At 37.6% G+C, this 19,030-nt stretch overlaps 1 protein-coding gene across 1 annotated transcript; it reads left to right on the top strand.

Moving 5' to 3' along the window:
* Positions 1-737: 737 nt before the first annotated feature.
* csf3r (colony stimulating factor 3 receptor) lies at positions 738-18,705 on the top strand. The gene is made up of 17 exons (XM_084727076.1): positions 738-891; positions 5,392-5,501; positions 6,287-6,361; positions 7,152-7,448; positions 8,570-8,702; positions 8,864-9,030; positions 11,163-11,329; positions 11,476-11,626; positions 11,922-12,004; positions 12,129-12,336; positions 12,743-12,931; positions 13,127-13,228; positions 15,218-15,367; positions 15,451-15,591; positions 15,694-15,790; positions 16,282-16,360; positions 17,859-18,705. The coding sequence occupies exons 3-17, from the start codon at positions 6,298-6,300 to the stop codon at positions 18,339-18,341; spliced, it is 2,511 nt and encodes an 836-aa protein (XP_084583202.1). The 5' UTR covers positions 738-891; positions 5,392-5,501; positions 6,287-6,297; the 3' UTR covers positions 18,342-18,705.
* Positions 18,706-19,030: the final 325 nt, after the last annotated feature.

Genomic DNA, 19,030 nt, shown 5'->3' with positions numbered 1-19,030 from the left:
CAGCAACACTTTCTGTGCAGTGTACCGATATTTGAGAGTAAAAAAATTCTGATACCAATATACTGACCAGTATTCTTTAGACGTAATACAATATACAGAATATGTCTAAATTTGAAAGAAACAAAAAATTTGCAATAGCTATTGCGGGCTATTATGTAGTTTAACAACCAGCTTTAATGTCCAGAATGATATCAGGGCACTGAAACAGTAAACTTTAAATTTTTTATTCAAATTTTTAATAATTGTGAACATCTATAAATATAAAAGTACAAATAGAGCAAAATAAATGTATATATTATTATTATATTTGCTAACTTTTCATTTGTTTTAGAAGTTACAAATATTTGTTTTAAACTGTAGGGGGTAAAAGTAAAAAGTGAATACTCATGTATAGACACATGAAAACAGTCACAAAGTATTTGTACTCTTTTACATCCCATGCCAGCCTTCAAATAAAGTTGAAATACCTCCATGTTTGTGTATAAGTGAAGCAAACATCTCACCTGTTCAGAGACTGAGGTGTACGTTCTTATTACTTTGTCAGCAATCGCAAATTTAATACATTGTGACAATAAATAAAGAATCATTGAAGTTGTTCCAGATTTGCTTATTTTTAGTTGAACTGTTCACCTCCTTTCTTTGAATTTAAACACCTCACTTTTCTTCCCATAACTGGGCCCCATCAGTCATGTGTTTCTTCCTGGAAAATAGTGAAGTTTCACAAATTCACAACAAGGACGTCGTTGCTGCCGTCTCGGCTGCTGCTGCCGCTTGCCTAACACACACATATGTCGTCCAATCTGAGCTGCTTTGAGACACACTGTTTCATCTGGTGCTATCAGGGCTGATGAGAGCCTCTCGTCTTTCTGGGTCTGCTGCAGCTGCTGTGTGGTGAGTGGCAAGCGTCTCTGATGGCTCTCCTTTATCCTCACATCAAGCGATTTGCTGGTCCTTTCATTTTGATGCTTGTGCCAGATTGAAAAGGGAAACTTCACAAAAATTTGTGTCTGAACGACACAGGTTCACGCTGGAGAGTTGCATCCTGGTCCAGCTCATGGACAGCTCAGCTTAATTTCATTTAAAAACACTCAGTTAATCAGATGTTTCCTAGCTGCTCTGTATTGTAGTCATGCCATTTATCATCCTTTGTAGTTTCCTGTCTAATAATGCCAGTACATTTTTAACAAACATGAGGAACTACAGCTGTAGAGGACCTTCAAGCATTTATTTAAAAAGGAATTCTAAGACAAGATAATCCTTTTAAAGTAATATACTTGAAGTTTAATCATCAAAATGCACAAGATTAAAACTTCTTAAAGGGTTTTAAGCTAGAAAATGTATAGTTTTAACTTTATTTTTAGACAAAAAATCATTTTGTGAGTTTGGCATTCTTCCAAATGGTCACACTGTCACTATGGGAGTAATGTTAGCGTGTTAAGGTCTGGAAAACATGTTCTGGTCATCCATGAAAAAAAAAGAGGATATGAAACAGATTGTTTTCCTCCTTTCTAACTTCATGGACTTTTACAGCTGCTGACACAGAAGGTCACCATGTCTGAGCTTGAAGAAACTGTTGTGTAATTAATAAATGTTCAAACGCCCAAAAAAATCAAATTTGATTCTTCAATTCTTCTCCAATTATTTATTTAAAGCACAGTTATAAGCGTGAGAAATAGGGGCAAAAAGGGGAAACAGTGGTATGTTTGTCATTACGCCGTGTGCCAAGGATATTGCCAAATCCTGAAAGTGGGCGTTTTGTAACCCCCAGCAGCAACGGGAAAGGAAACATACGGTGGCTATAGCCAAATCTTCTACGCACAGCGACATGACTCACTCAGACACGTAAATGAATCTAGACATCACTGTAAAAATAAAAACCTAAAAACGTTTGTGTCTGGGCTGCCTTAAAATTTTAAGTTGACTGAATTTGATTATTATGAAAAATTTTCATTATATATGTTCTAATTATAAAAAGAAAAGGTTCTCAGAAGAGTTTTAATTCTTTAACAATGCATGCTGGGAAGTACGCTGATCATAGTTCTTTGTAAGTTTAATTTTGTAACGCTGTCATGAACATGAAGGAGACTTTATGAATACTGACTGTTGTCATTAAGTGTCATTCGGTTAATTATGTCATTTTTAAACCAAAGTTGACTTTTTTTTTTGTTTTGTTTTTCTTTGTTATGACAACTTACCATTAAAACTAAGAAACTGTTTAGTTGTATGTTATAACATCACATCAAATATGTCATATGTAGTTTTGACACTGGCCCGTAATGAGACCATCATAAGTGCGTCATAGATATTTTTCTTGACCTTAAGTAAAGTGGTACATTTTACAATTTTGACAGCAGAGTACATACCAGTGTGATTTAGCTTACAGAGTTATAATGGTTGCATGACGGTCAAAACCAGTCACTTATGACAGTATAATGTAATGTTCAAACATGAAGCTAAACAGTCGCTGTAAGTTTTAACATGTCAACTCATAACAAAGACATAACTGGCTTGATCAACGCCAACTTGTCATAACAAAGACATCATGATATAATTGGCCGAATGGTACTTAATGACAACAGTCATAAACATTCATGTTCATGACAGGTGTCATGACATAGCTATAACAGTGCAATGACATGTCTTATGCACAACCCTTCAAATAAAGTGTGACCCTTGATTTCATGAGTAGATTGAACATTACATTCATTTAATGCATCATTTCAAGTCAAAAACCTTAATATTAGAAGATCACATGTTTACAGGTTCACAAAGCAAATACTAGAAAATTTTAAGTTTAATTAATTTAAATAAATAAAACTGACATTAAGTTAATGAGAAAAGATGAACTAATTCCACTAAATTCCTGTATGATTTTTTTACAGTGTAAACATAATTAGGCAATACACAGCCATTTTTATTTTACACTGTCTTTATTTTAGCCATATCAAATTGTGTTTGTTGAGAAAATACACTCCAAATTTAACAGCGTATCTCTCCTTCTCCCTCCCTCGATTGCCTTTTGTCAGAGCCACAGGCAATTACCTTTTAGCAGTAAGCAGAAATTCTAAAAAGAAAAGCAGAAGGGAAAATAGAGGCCTTTATGCACACAACTGATAAGAAACAGGGAGAAATTCCATTTCTCTCACATCGCTTTACTGCAGACTTCTCCAAGTATTAGGTTTTTGCCAACTGAGGGCAGTGATCTGACTGTGAGTTTGAGTGATAGTCACAAATTATTAAAGCAATACCTCCTCGTCTTATGAGGTTGCTCGCAATTTGACAGTCCAGACATACAGTTTCTGCCCAAAGGTTGAGATCCTCCACGCCAGAAAAACATGGAGGCAGAATTAATGGAAATAAATCATCCCAATTTGTTGCTTTTTGCCAGTGAAGAAGAAGTTGAAGTCTGTTGACAATTAACATGCAGATGTTGCCAATATGTTTTGGCCTGAGGAACAATGGGCTTCAGATTCTTCAATTTTTAGCCAGCATCAGTCAGAGAGACCAAGGCCGAGTGTTACGAGACCACAGGAAGTTTCTTAACGCTGTGGGCTCAGTTACTGGCTTTGTATATACGTGTGTATGTCTGGTGGAGAAATCAGTCATGCTACACTGTCAGATAACACATGAGAGCTTTCCTCCCTGCTGAGTCTTTAATTACCAGTTAAAAACTAGTACCACTTAATCATGAGTTGCTAATTATATCATCTGAAGTGAATGAACAAGTTCAACTTTTAAAAAAAATAATAAATGGTACTTTGGTCCATACATGAAATGGCACTTCGAATGCTGGAATTGACATATTTCACCTGATATCCTTTCTGCCGTTCATCAGCTGCAACTTTGAGGATTTTCATAAGCAAGCAATGTGATGATTATTTTCTACTTATTGTCTGGTTCATAGAGAGGTTTATTATAATTTCCTAGACCAAAAAGATTTTACATTCCTTTAAACTGCTAAAATTTAAATGTTACATTTACAAATGTGTTAGGTGGGAAATCCTCAGATTTAGAAGCAGAAACCAAAATAAATCTTTGAAACAATTGATCTTAGAAAAAAGAGCCTTACAGAGATAGCTGGGATTATTTGATAAGGTACTTATCAGAAGTCAGTGTGTTATAAACAGTAGATGCCGTTCGGCACGTCCACAGTTTGGAGAAGCACAGAGGGAGGACCTGCACGTTAGCTGAGCAATGAACTGCTGTGGACAGGGTCAGCCACAAAAGATTTTTTTGGCTGTTTAAAAAAGGCCAGCCTAAAAAAGTCCATATTTTCAGTGTATGCTATATTTAAAATATTTTCACTGCTTTACTTTGCTGTCAAATGGCATTTTCTGGCAGTTATATGAGTTAAATATCACTCTCTCCAAACCAATCAAACCCCATGGACAAAATCAGTTATTTTACCTTGCAGGACACTGCTGATTCTAGTTAGTTTAAGTGGAATTTTAACACAAACAAACTAACAGATCAAGTCAGTGGTAGACCTACAATTCCCATGTTCTGCAAGGTAAAATGACTGATTTCACCCATGGAGTTTGGTTGGTTTGGAGAGACCTATTATAGTAGATTCCCATCTGAAAAGCCTGTCTGCTGGCAAAACAAAGTGGTGAAATTATTTTAACTGCAGTGTGAACTTTGGTGGACCTTTTTTAAAGTGGTTAAAATACATTTTGCTGCTCATCCTGTTCACAGCGGTACTTTGCTTAGCTTCAGTTCTGCTTCTACAAACTCCACATGGCCGACCTCCATCTACTGTGGCTAATACACTGGCTATCCCACTTAAAAGTATCCAAACTATCCCTTTAATAATTTCTGTGAATTAGAAGGGCACTTGAAAAAACTGTAAGGGTAATTTACACATCACTTATTTCGTAAATACCTACTGCATTTGTTACTACAGTAATGTTTGAGGGAGCTGTTATGTTTTATTGTATGTTCAGTCAATGACGAGTTCACGCGTGTGTGAGGAATTCAGTTTATTTTTCCACAGACGACAATTTTACACCGGCACGCATTCCACCAAGTTTTGTGAAAGTAGTTTTTCTGTAATCCTGCAGACAGACAAACAAACAAACAAACAAACAAACAAACCATAACTTCCTTGTTGAAGATAAATATGCTGTATTGTGAGGTGTCTAAAAATCACATGTTCAAATGTGTGGTTCATCTCAATATTGTTTCACTTGTGATAAGCCATGTGTCCATGTGAATATATATATTTTACATGAAATGCTGGTTCACATGTGATATTACAGTTGCAATTTTTGCTTTCATGTGGAATCTTTTACATGTGAAATACCTGAAAATGACTTGTTCTAATTAACTTATTCATCTGATTGTTTCAGCATTATTTCAGACTAATAACTGCTTTCTCCCCCTCCACTCCAGCACCGGGAGACACAGAGATGCAGTGAAGGCATGTCTGAGCCGTCTTGGTGTTGGTTTTTGAGCCGACAGCCAGTGTTCAGTGAATTATAACCTCTCATGGTTGTGTATCAGTGAGTATTTCAAATATTCATTTTTATAACACCTGTGCTTGTAATATGAGGTCCCAGCTGAGTCCTGATTTGAAGAAAGAGGTTGTTGACTTAATATTAGAGGTACAATATGCTGGAGAAGCGCTCCCATCTGCTGAGCTTCCAAGCTCTTCTGCTCATTGTTATACATGACCAATCAGCTGTGGAGCACATGCCCAGCGAGGCTGGTTACCTTCTAACAACTGGCAATTACAATCTCCCTGTCTGTTCAGAGAAGTTTTATACCTCTAATAGAATTGCGGAAGAGGAGAGATACAGATACACTGACTCTACAGAGAATTTAAATATAACTTTCTCACAGCTAGCAGAGCTTTAAATGTCACATCCTGTGTATAATCATGTTGCGTAAATGTGGACCCATGTTGTCATGGATTTTTATGCACGGGTGTGTCATGTGTCAGTATTTAGAGTTTGTTCTGTATACGCTCTGCAAACATTTTAGACACACAGCACTGCAGAATATTCTCCTCTACTGTGTTAGGAAGCAGTGGATGCATTCTCTAGCTGTCTGTTTATATTGAAATATTATGCATTATAGAGATCACATCCTTGTTCACATCAGGCCGCCATACCGAAACACTTGAAACCCGGCGCTGATTATGTATTTTGAAGCGACAGACGTTGTCACTCTCACCTCACACAATGCGGCATGTCGCTCGGAAGGAATGGCAATTCAGATATCGCCTGTACAGGGCATATAAGTTTGTAATTTAAGAATAACACATTTCATTTTGTCTGCCTAACAGGTTTTATCATCATGATATCCACATGGGTGTCAGTGATTGTCATGCTGGTGGCGTTTGTGAATGGAGCCAGGAATGGTGAGTGTTGCTCTCAGAATGAAATAGCAGATCTAAATGGAAATACCTAACCAGCAGTTATGGAGACAATTGTTGTAACGCTTTTCCTTCCTTTGCCTGGAGATTCTGTGCAAACTTTTCTTGCAATGGTAATCATTTATAAAATGCTGTGCTTTTGTAATTACCCTGATTCCTGAAATAAAAACACCTGAATACAGTACAAAGACAAGATATTTAACAAACTGATAAACTATGTACTCAAAAAAAAGTGAAGAGAAGGGGAAGAAAAGACTGGGAGAGCTCAAAAAACAGCTGTTTAGTAAACAAGCTAATTGGTAACAGGTGATAGTATCATGATCATTGATCACTTTGTGAAAAACTGTGTCAGCAAATAGTCCAACAGTTTAAGAACAATGTTTCTCGACACAAAACTGGAAGGAATTCAAAGATTTCACCATCTTCAATCCAAAATATGACTCAGAAAATCTGGAGAAATTCTGCTCGAAAGGGGCAGGGCCAAAAACAAACACTGAATGCCTGTGACCTTCGACCTCTCAGGCACTGCATTAAACATTTCATGAAAAACTGTCGTAGGCCTCGAAGCCAGAAAAAGGGTATATTTACAAAAGGTTTATCAGTTTTAACATTAAATACTTTGTTCTGTGTTCAGTCAAATATAGGTAAAACAGGATTTGCAAATCACTGAAGTCTGTTTTTATTTACATTTTATGCAACGTCCCAACTGTTTTTGGAATCAGGGATTGTAAGACTCTTTGACATGCCACTAATAAATTCATTTTCTCATTGTTAGAGGATGACATACAGCCCTGCGCAAAGGTCCAAGCGTCCAGCTTAGTGGTGCCTCTGGGGTCAGCTTTAACAGCCACCTGTGTCATCAGAGACTCCTGCCCTCTGCTCATTGGACAGGCTCAGCATATGGAGTGGCGCCTCGACGATCGCCTTCTCCTCAGCAGCCCTGTGGCCAATGAGAGCGGCGGGTTTTCTGAGGTTGTTATACCGAGCTTCAATCACACCAGGGCGTTTCTCACCTGCTGTGTCGGGGCTTCTACTCTTCAAGTAGTGGGAGGAGTGGAGATCAGAGCTGGATGTGAGAAACTCTTGTACTTCTTGTTTGTTCATAAATAATCAGATTAACTTGTCTACTCTGCTTCTTTATGTCTCACTAGTGAAAACTAAAACAGAAAAAGTGGCAGTGTAAAAAAAAAGAGAAAAGAGGAACTGTTAATGTGTTGGGTTGAGCTCACACATAAAATGTCTGAAAATAAAACTTCAATACTAAACATTATAATGAACTTTAAGGTTGCTTGTAGCTCTTTTAATCATCTAACAGACCTGGTACATTTCAATAGATATTTAAATGGATACATGTTTCAGAGGTTTACAGCTAAAGCAGCAAAGATTTTATCAGAAGATTAAAACTTCACCTCAAAAAGAAGCTGCACTTTTTAATTCCTTAAAATTTTTTCACCTAGATATTAGTTAAGGAAACTACATTTCAAAAACTGCAAACATTGTTCAAAAATGAACACTAGAAGAGTGTGTAGAAAAATGATTTCTTAAGATGCATAGAAAAGTAAATTGGTTTTGTAATCAAGCATCCTGGGTAACTGCATAAACTTAACAAGGAAACAATAGACAGGATGATAAGTCCAGACTTTTAAATGTAATCATTGCTACTTATTTTGAACATTTTGTTGTATATTTGAATCATTACAAAAGCTGAAATTCTGAATAATTCATACTTTATGTTGTCTGTTCACCAATCGGAGCCTGCATGTCCCAGTGGAAGTTGTGGCTCATCAAAAGGTTCATGTTTTGGCATAGAGATGATTAGATTGCCTCCGGAAACTGAATTTAATTCTGACGAGTAACCACATTCGTGTTCAATTTTCAAAAAATGGTCCCACTACAATTAGATGGCTGCTATGGGGAGGAACATCATCACACATGAATACAATTGGACCCATTGAACAAGAGTCTCAGCTTTCCAGTCACGGCAAATTTATGATATTCCAGTACTGTTCAGAGACCCCAGTTTGCAGGAATACACTTTTTTTTAGAATAAGCAGAAATTCCACACTGAAAACTATAACATTAACTATAAATATATCATTTTAAATTGTTGCAAGTAAAGTGAATGAAGAGCACTTCTCTAAACAACTCTTTTTTTTTTTTTTAATCCTCCTTACCTTGTTGTTTTACCTCTAGACCCACCAGAAGCACCACAGAACCTCAGCTGTCAGACAAATCTCACCACCCCGAACACCCTGACCTGTAGATGGGACCCTGGGCAGCAGGAGACCCACCTGCTCACAAAGTACACCCTCCACACCGAGATATGGTAATCTGCTGCCTGTTAACAACATCTACCAGGAATGCAGAGAAACAGCTATCAGAAAGCATACATGCTTTGGGTGTCGAGAATGTTTAAAGAGTCATTTACCAAATATGTTTTCGAGGTTTTGCAACTGTGTTTCCCACACTGTGATTTCCTCATTTCAGGGACTCAAAAGAGAACCACACTTACGAGCTGCCACGAGGAGTCCACCGCTACACCATCCCTCGCTCTGACTTCGTCCTGTTCTCAGAAATGGAGATCTATGTGAAGGCGGTGAATGAACTTGGAGAAGCAACCTCAGTGCCTATCACTCTGGAACCCATCAGTGCAGGTAAGAAATAAAGTTTTCTTTGATTGCTTCGTTGTGAGCGGGCAATAACCTCCATCAAAGTGTCATTTACCAGCCATTTTCCTGTATTTAAATAATAAAATCCACATTGTAACATTATAATGTATTAAAGTCATTATAATACCCTGACAATCCTGAAAGGGGGATTCCCATCAAAGGCTTTGCATAAAGCCTTGGAACTGTGTGAGTTGCCTCAGATGATGTCACTTGAGTCAGCAATGGTTGGACCTGAGGAATACAAGTTTGAAAATGAAAAAAATCTGGGGGTGTGGAGTTTGAAAGAAGTGAGGTTAGCCGACCTCTGTGGCCAACTCCTCATCTCTGCTTGAGGCTAGCGGCTCAAGGCTACATTAGCCACCACTAGACATGACTGGACCATTAGCGGTCAAGTTGCACCATGGGTAATGTAGATCTTGACAGAGATAAAGAATGCATGGAATAAAAAAAGGTATCTCTGGTTCTGCTGTATCAATTATGATCCTTTTTTTGTAAACCATTGTGAGTCCTACAATGTTATAGGAGTGCAATGCTTGAAAAACTTGGTGCAGTGCTCTATTTATTCTACTCCTCTTTTTTTCCTTCATAATCTAATGTAGCCCCAGTTTGTCCTTGTACATGTATTTCCATTACATTTGAGTCAGCAATCTAAGAGTCAGTTTTTTCAAAGAATAAATACTGTCCAGCTTTGAAAAATCCAGAAGGTCACACACACTGACTGCTGTTTTGAAGGTATTTCCAGAATGTTCATCATTTTTAACCATCTGGATGAAAAAATATTATGTACACTGCATGATAAAAAGATTTTTAACCGGTTTACCAAGTTGAAACATGTATTTTGTTCAACAAACAAAAAATAGAACATTATTTTACTGGAAATATATATATAAAAAAAATGCAATGTAAATGAAATGATGCAACTTGAGAAATGGTTTAAAAATCTGCTTCACAGAGCTGTGCAGCAGACAGAATATTTCTTATCCACACAGTTAAAAGAGTCTTTGAGGATTCTTGAAATACCTTCAGACCAGCTCTGAGTGTTGTTTAATGACCTTTGTCAAAGAATTTTTCAAAGATCCCTGGGTACTTCTTTTTTCAGAAGAACCGCTGCTCAGCTCTGGCTCAGAAGTAATCGTAATACATGAGAGGCACAAACTGGGATCAGTCTAATGCAGAGTTTTTCACTGTAAATGCCAATTCGCTCACTCAGCTTATAAGTTTATTATAAACCGTTTGCACACAGAAATTTTAATGTGTACAGGAAATAATCTTGAGCTGGTTCAACTTAAGTAGGAAAAGGTTGTGATTATATGTGTCTGTTTATTTGTTTAGTATTTTTATTATTCATAATAATTTATTTCTCAAATACAATATTGTCTTCTAGGATAAAAACATCCTTACCTTTTTTCGTATCAGTCTATATAATGACTAAATGGTGTGTGATATTCATAATCTGACACACCAGATGGTTTGTTACACAGAACAACCTCTTGTGATGTTGTGAATCCAGCTACCTCACAATATTCGTGTTTTTGTATTAATTTGAATGACCAAAATAAATTAGTTATCAACAACACTTTGCAACAGTTTCAGAAAGTTTTACACAACAGCGCACAGCAAACTTCAACTTTACAATATCGCAGCCCAGTGACACGTCTCATAGGAGAGACATAGATCAATCTGTCTCTTTGTCACTGTTAATACACTCCCTTCCTCTGTCTCTGCTGCGTACGCATCAGGTTTTAGGTGGTGCTACGGCCCCGTCAGCATTCACTTCTCATGTCCATGCCTTCTTTATTCCTTTTAGCTCTCTCCAAACAGGTAATGAGGCTGCAGAAAAAAGCTTTGGTCCTTATTTCACAGTGCAAAATTAAAACAAGGTCAGAGTAGGTGCACTGAGGCAGTTTGATGTGCCTCATAATGCTTTTTCTGCGCATTCGACCTTTTGAGACAATAGCAAAGGCTCTAGCTAAAAGTTGGGGCCTTTATGTTCAACAGTCAAAAGTTTTATTTGAGTTTTGCAAAACCAACTGAGTTAAGTCAACCAAAGTTGAAAAAAAATGTTCAATATGCCTAACATATTAAGTTGAACCAACCTCTGGGCTGTTTTATTTCAGCTAAGTTTGACCCACCAACGATTTTGAAGGTTCAAGCAGTGCCTAAAAGGTACGGCTGTCTAAGGCTGACCTGGAGGTTATCACAGCAGCAGGCCTGGATGCAAAACTGCCGCCTGAACCTGGAAGTCCGTCTTAAGACTGTTGACAGCAGCCAATGGATTGAACCAGTGAGTACAACTCATTATTGTGTCAATATAAACTGAAAACTTAGTTGATTAACTTCTGATGCAGTAGCTACAGGCAACCATACAGTAGTATAGCCTGCTTTAAATTCGTAATGTGCCTGCAGTCATACCTGTAAGTTTTGTGTTAGATCCCAGTGAGCCGGGTCAGACAAACCAGACCTGTGGACCAGTGTCGTCTCCTCCATGGGACCCGGTATCTCGCTCAGATTCGAGTCAGATACCAGCAGAGCCCCTGGAGCGAATGGAGCAGCAGCCAGTCTGGAGTCACCTTGGAAAGCGGTAGCACTTAGATCAATTCCGAGTGACACAATCAGTCACTCTAACGTTGTCCAATCTATTGCCTTTTCTTCCATTTCCTGCTCTTTTCAATATATGCTAATGCCATGTTCTACATCTCCCATTGCTTTGCTCCATAGCTCAGGCCGAATTGATGTATCGAGTTCTGCCACACACTCGACGCGGCATCAGATCCATAGACCTGTCTTGTATAGAAAAAGTTGGGTTTTTTTTAAAGAGTGAGAAAAGAAGTGCTTTTGACGAGCCGTTAACCTGACAGCCGTCTCTTTCTTTTCAGTTCCCACTGGACGTCTCGACTGGTGGATGAAGGTATCAGGGGATCATATGCACAAACAACTTAACGTACACTTGTTTTGGAAGGTAGACAAATCACACATGTTGCTTGACACCTGTCACAAACTGATGTATTTTCTGTTATAGCTCTGGTTGAATGTGTGAGGTCTGCCTTTAAAATGCTTTCTCCCTTTTTTGTTTTTTTTCTAAGCCATCAAAACAATTCCACGCCAACGGCCAGAACGTGTCATACGTTGTCTCGGTGCAAAAACCACCAGGTGTAAAGGGAAAGGTGTGCTCCACAAGGGGGAATTACTGTACTTTCCTGCTTCCCAGAGGAGCAAACAAAGTGTATCTGACTGCTGTAAATGCAGCAGGGAAATCGGCCCCTACTGAAGTTTGGATTTACAGACCTAAAGGTAACATTGAACCTTGAAGGGATAGTTTGGATGCAGGTTGTATGAGGTACTTGATGATAGTCAGTTTGTTGTCTACAGTAAATGCTGGTAAGCACATCTCCAATTTGGGGAAGTAGTACCTACCAACTGCAACTGTGTTTAAGCATAAAGCATAATCCATATAAAAACACAGTCCCCCTCCCTTTTTTTGTCCTGCCAGAGTCTCGCATGTTGCATCCTGTTTAACTCAGAGTGCAATCCTAGGTCCTGCATAAACTGCAGGTAATACACTGTCAATACGTACCTCAAACAACCCCACTTAAAATAATCCAGTTAAATCTGCTTTAACTGGTTTACAAATGTCTCAGGTTTGATATAGTTTAATACATTCTTCCCTTAACATGTATGATGTGTTTTGTGTCTGCAGCTTCTGCAGTGATGTCAGACCTCACAGTCACTCCTCATGATGACAGATCTCTACTGGTCCAGTGGAGCAGCCTGGCTTCTTCTAGTCCCACTGGTTTTGTGGTGGAATGGAGACCTTTGTTAGAAACCGACCTCTCTTTCACCCAGTTTGAAAAAATAGACAGAAACCAGACCAGCCTTCTTATAACAGGTATATTTTATAGTATTTGTATTGCAGGTTTTCAGCTCCACCTTTTGTTTGGTTTCCCTAATCTGGCGTTCCTCTTTTACCACAAGAATTCTGTTTTATGCACGTCCTTTTTTTTCCTCCGTACGACCTGCCTGTACACACTGTTAGGAGCTTACAGGCGCTGATACATTCTAACTTCTTCACTCTCATCAATAGGCAGCTTTGAGCCCTACAAGCCCTATGGGATCTCTGTGTATCCTAGGTTTAAGGATGGGATAGGCCTTCCTCAGACTGTTAATGCCTACTCGAGACAAAAGGGTAAGTCACCAAAGACACAAAGAGGATCACACAAAGAGCAGGCAGAGGTGTGAGAGTCAGGCTGCCTTAACTTTGAAGAAGTGGGAAAAGAGTTTGCCACATGAGTAAAAATATATATATATATATTGTGCAATCCATCAGAAACAGCTGATACGTGATGAAATAATGCCCTCTTGTGGACATGAGTAATTTTTTTTTTCCTGGTTTGAAAGAGTCACATCAAGTCTAATCAAATTTATTTATACAGTCCAGCATCACAAATTTCCATCAAGAGGTTTTGCAATATGAAAAAAACAAAAAACAAAACAGTAGCATGGTTTTCTAGTCCTACCCCTATTATACTAATCTATCAATAAACAATCAATCAAATAAATCTACCCCCTCCCCAGCATCTATCTGCACAACTAAACAGAGGTAAATGTACACTCAAGTAGAAGTACAGATAATTTTGTAAAAAGAAAAAAAAAAAAGACTGGTAAAAGTAGAAGCTCTGATTCAACGCCAGTAAAAGTGAAAATGTACAGATATAAAAGTTAAAAGTTATTAGCTCTTTCTGTGCAAATCTAACTGAAGCTCAGTGTTTTCACTGGTCTCTTGTCTGTTTCATCTTGTCACAACTTTTTGGTCTTGTCTCAACTTTTACAAAGTTTTTAGTGTTAAGTCTTTTTCATCTTGTTATTTTTTCATCTTGTTATATCTTTTTTGTCTTGTTTCGTCTTTCATGTTTTTTCCCGTTTTGTTCATACTTTTGTCTTGTTGCATCTTTCATGTTATTTTTTGTCTTGTTGTTTTGATGGATACACCAAGAAACTGTCTTTTCTATGTTATTGTCCCTTCCATTTACATTGAAAACAGTCTTGATTTGGGGAAGGGGGCATGCAGAATAATCACAATCAATAATTCCACTCAAATGCATTACAACCATGATCCTATAATATAAAGAGTATTAAGTACAGATATGTGTGTTAGAATGAAGGGAGTAAAAGTAAGAGTTTTTCAGAGAAAAATAAATACTCAAATAAACCATTATCTTTGTCCTTTGTCCTTTTTTACTTTGTTTGATTTCATCCCCAGTCCATTCCACAAAATCACCACAAATTGATATGTACATGCTTTTTCTTAAAGAGCTATGCCATTTTCTAGGTATAATTAATCAAATCTGTAGTATTGACCTTTAAAACAGTGCAGGTTTGGGTTATATTCAGTGAGACTGTAGAAGCCATCAGCCATGAAATGAACTGCAAAAAGACTTTTTGGTTAAAGAGTAAGATCCCAGATCACCCATGGCTCCAGCCAAGACCCCGACTACAAAAACAGTACAAACTGCACCTCATTCAAACTAAACAGAAACAAAACTCGGCAAAAATGTTTCATATGCATATAGTTTTAAGATAGGTGTGAAAACAGTATTGCTTGTTGTGTTTTAATGAATTTCCCTCTTCTAAGTTTCTGTCTAAAAACATATGCTCTCAGGAAGTAAGATATTTCTTGCTTTGCACATTGTGCATTCTTAAATCACAGCAGATCACTGAATTTCAATGCAAAAACAGATAATTAGTTTGTTCTTAATGTCCTACATTGTTTACTGGCCTTATGACTCTTTTTTGTATTATGTATGAAGGTTGTAAGGTGCTTTTATACATACTTCTACACGATAGTTAAAATGTGGTGATACAAATGCACAATGCAGAGTGTGAAATGTTTTGTATTCTGAAATAGTTTCTTTCTGTCACGCTCCCTGCCGACTTTGCTTGTACATATTTTATATGAGGTTTCAAGCAGATTTTGTGGTCTTAAGTCACACTCAGAAATGTATTTTCATTTACTCTTTCTATGATAACATTGTCTATCATAATTAGTAGTTGTTTATGTATTTTATGATTTCCAAAATGATTTTGTAGTCACCTATCTGTGCAAAATGTTGGTGGTTTCCTATGTAGCTTTGTAGCCAATTCAACCCTTCATTAATGATGATATTTCCTTTTAAAGCTCCATCCATGGCTCCAAAACTACGGATTAATAAAAAGACCTGGCAGTCACATATTGAACTCACCTGGGATGAGATACCGCTGGACCAAAGGAACGGGATCATCCAGAGCTACAAAGTCTTCTACTGGGATGAGAAGAGACACATTAACGGTGGGTTGAAGACCTTAATTTTACTGTTCTAAAACATTTTTGTTGAGTAGTTGATGCTATCTGATGTCTGACTTTTCCTTCAGTTGTGAACGCTGACCCTGAAGAGAGGAGGGTGGTCCTGAAAGACCTCAGCACTGCTCCTCTGTATGAAGCTTTCATGATGGTTACCACGGCTGGTGGGAGCCTGAACGGGTCAACAATTCATTTTGAAATTGAGCCCTTCGGTTGGTGTTATCATTAAGCTCCAGAAACATGATGAGAGATCAACAGAGCGTGTGTTCCCACAGCAGATGTTTCATTCACAATATGTATTTATCTTTCCACAGATGCGGTTACAGTTGTGATGATCGTAACTGCATCTGGTGTCGGACTGTCGTTGATGATTATCTTCATTGTCGTAACTTTTTTCTCCAACCAAAGAAGGTGAGATCATTGTCACCATATCTTCCCACACTATGTTGTAATTCATGGGTCTTCAACAGGGGGTCCACAACCCCTGCAGGGTCATTAGGGTTACAGCTGCCAAATTATTGCTTGATAATGTTTTTTTTCCGAAATTAAATTATGAAAATACACATTAACATGAATCCAACATATTTCTAGCAAAGGAAAATCTGCTTACTTGCAAAGAAAACCTAAAACTTTAAATTTATTTTTACATAACTGGCTAAAGGCTACCAATTAATCTTTTGTGCAACAATGTGTGTTAGCTAACATGCTAAATCACTGTGCAGCATCCATCCATAACAGTGAAATAGTTAGCTATTAGTGAAACATATTGACCAAATACCTGTATTATTATTCCAAGTGTAGCCTAAACACGCTCTTGTGAATCATAAGGGGTCCATTGCCTGGAAAGTGTTGAAGACCCCCTATGTAATTTATGCTCAAAACAAATTTCTTTGTTTTGACAGGCTGAAGGGGCGCTTCTGGCCGGTTGTTCCAGATCCGGCAAACAGCAGTATTAAGAGATGGACATCAGAATCAACACAGGTATTGAGAATGTGCAAGATAAAAATGCCTTTATGCAATCTCATTTACATAAATGCTTCTCTACGGCACGTTTTAGCATCTTTCAGCTTGTTGTTTACATCCTGCAGCTGTTCTATTTTGGTACAATCTCATTGCTCTGCTTTCCAGCCACAGTAGGCAACTGTTTTCAGGAAAAAGGCTATGATAAATCTTCTGTACACTACATGACCAGCACCAAAAGGCAGGCAGTTAAAGTTAACAGCTAGCTGGTGAACACAGTGGAACATTTACGACCAAATCAGAGCTAAAGGGAAGGGAAATATTGGACTTAGTACTGGACTCACCAGGTGGCCACAACCACAACTCTGAATGAATGATTCTGTTGATTCTGCAAAATCTGTACAGAAGGAACTGTTTGCTAACACATTAATAATATATTTATATTTCCTCATAGTGCAGGCCTATTCAATTGGAGGCCGATGAGCTGAATGCAGCCCTCCGACAACCTCACCCCTGCCCTTTTAACATTTATAACATCAGGCTAATTTTCTGAACTCAATCACTTGGATCCCCCTCATTTTGAGATATTTCATTGGCTTTGGGTACAAGACAGGGTGGACCAGATCAAGTGGTGTATGTTTAAAAAAAGATATGCCTAAATGCTTAAGTACCTATTTTTGCCAGCATGGGGACGACCACAGTTATGCCACTAGGAGGAGCTCAACTGACTTTGTACCCTACAGATTTAAGACACTTGCTGACAAGATATTTTTACACTCAGCTGCTATTTTACTGAAGAAATTACCAAAACTCAAGGAAATAGATTGAGAGGTTGTTTTAAATCTGCTACAAATGGAAATTATATCCTGTATTTATTTAATTTTTTAAACTGTCAAATAACATTAATCAATCAATTGTTGAAAAGGGGGAGAGTCAGACAGAATGAAGAAAAAATGTTAAATGTAATATTATGTTTATTAAAACAACAAACTACTTATAATCTAGGATTTTAACGGTCCACTGTTTTTTCTGTGTTTTTGTACTAAATGTTTAAAAACTGATAAAGTGGAGAGTAAAAGATAAAATGTTGCATTGTTTCACTCATTTAAATTATTAACTGTAACTTAGCTGTACTTTTTTCAAATCTGGCTCTTCTAAACAATAATTTATTAGACCTGGTGTATTGTTTAGAGCTTGTTCAATAGCCCCCAAGTAATAAAAAAAAATCATTAATACTGCTTTAACTAACACTATACACAACAAGATACATGCCCTATACTTTGTCATGAGGTCTCACAGACTTAAACAAGTCAGGACAATGTAATATATGTCAGCAAAGCTTTAAATGAAGATTTTTCTGCAGAGATGGACTCCAGTGTTGTACAGCTTTATGTTGTACTTCACTGCCCTCTGCTAAGGACTATTCAGTAGAGTTTTATGTTTTAAACCACTGTCATTGAAATCAAAATAGAGTGTTTCTTTTTAAGGATTAATTACTAATTTATTTTTCCTTTTGCAGGATACCCATTTTGCCTCAGAGAGTGAGGAGCCCAATCCCATGTACCTGTCCCATCTCAGCTTCCTGGACCTCCCTATGAACCGCAGCAAAGAGGACGACGACCCGTGGTTAAACAATGCAGAGGACACCAGTGACCTGGGAGAGTCCATTTGTGGTTCACCGTTCATTCCCGGCTACTCGGGTTCAAACAGCGACTCTGTCCCTTATGCCACTGTGATCTTCTCCGGTCCCTTCAGCAGCCCTTCAGCTAAAACCCCTCACGTCTACCTGCGCTCTGAGTCCACACAGCCCCTCCTGGAGACTGAGGAGTCCTTCAGTCCAAAGTGCTACCAGAACATGACAACTGATGGGGTGCAGAGGGAGCAGTGTTTTTTTGGGTCATGTCATGATTGTGTGCCTGAAGAAACGGCAGACCCAGACAGTCTGTGGAACGACTTTCCTTTTCTTCGAGCTTTAGCCATGAATGATGCTGAAAAAGACTAAAAGTACTTTGCAGATTATGAGAGTAAATGCTTTGTAAGATGTTTATATTTTGTGAAATGAGCCAATTGTGATAAGCTGATCCAGTATACAACATAGCTGTAAATGCATGCCAGATTTAATCCTAAATTCACTTTGATATTTAATGATTATGATGTCTATGCTTTTTCTGTCCTACACTCTGTATGTAACCTCTTTAAAAAACTAACTTTTTTTACTGAAGAAAAAAATTATATTGTTAAGATGTCATTGTTTTTGATTAGATGTGAACTTTCTCAAAATTATGTACTTGTATGCCAAGTACACACTGTTTATTTGAATGAAAAAAAATATAAATAAACTCAATAAAGACAGAACAAAAATTGTGTTCCCACAGACTGATCATTTACCACTACATCTTGCTTGCCAAAAAAGTTATCTGTGATTAAAAGTGAAAACAGAGTAATGTACAATTTTCAGTGAAAGCTGTAAAATGTACAACTGTAAACTGTAAGTGAAATCATCACTCCTGATTTCAGGTAAATTTAAACACTTTTCGGCAAATTGTTTTAGTCCATACAAAAAATGAGATACTTATTCTTATGACTTATATTTACTTAAAAATTTCATTGTAACCCAGACTGTTTTTTGTTTGTTTGTTTGTTTGTTTGTTTGTTTGTTTGATTAATAGACTACAAGATTTAATTTAAAAA

The sequence above is a fragment of the Lutjanus erythropterus genome, chromosome 9, assembly GCF_056507025.1.
Source record: "Lutjanus erythropterus isolate fLutEry1 chromosome 9, fLutEry1.hap2, whole genome shotgun sequence".
In the NCBI taxonomy this organism is placed as follows: domain Eukaryota; kingdom Metazoa; phylum Chordata; class Actinopteri; order Lutjaniformes; family Lutjanidae; genus Lutjanus; species Lutjanus erythropterus.
This window is presented reverse-complemented; position numbering and strand designations above follow the sequence as displayed.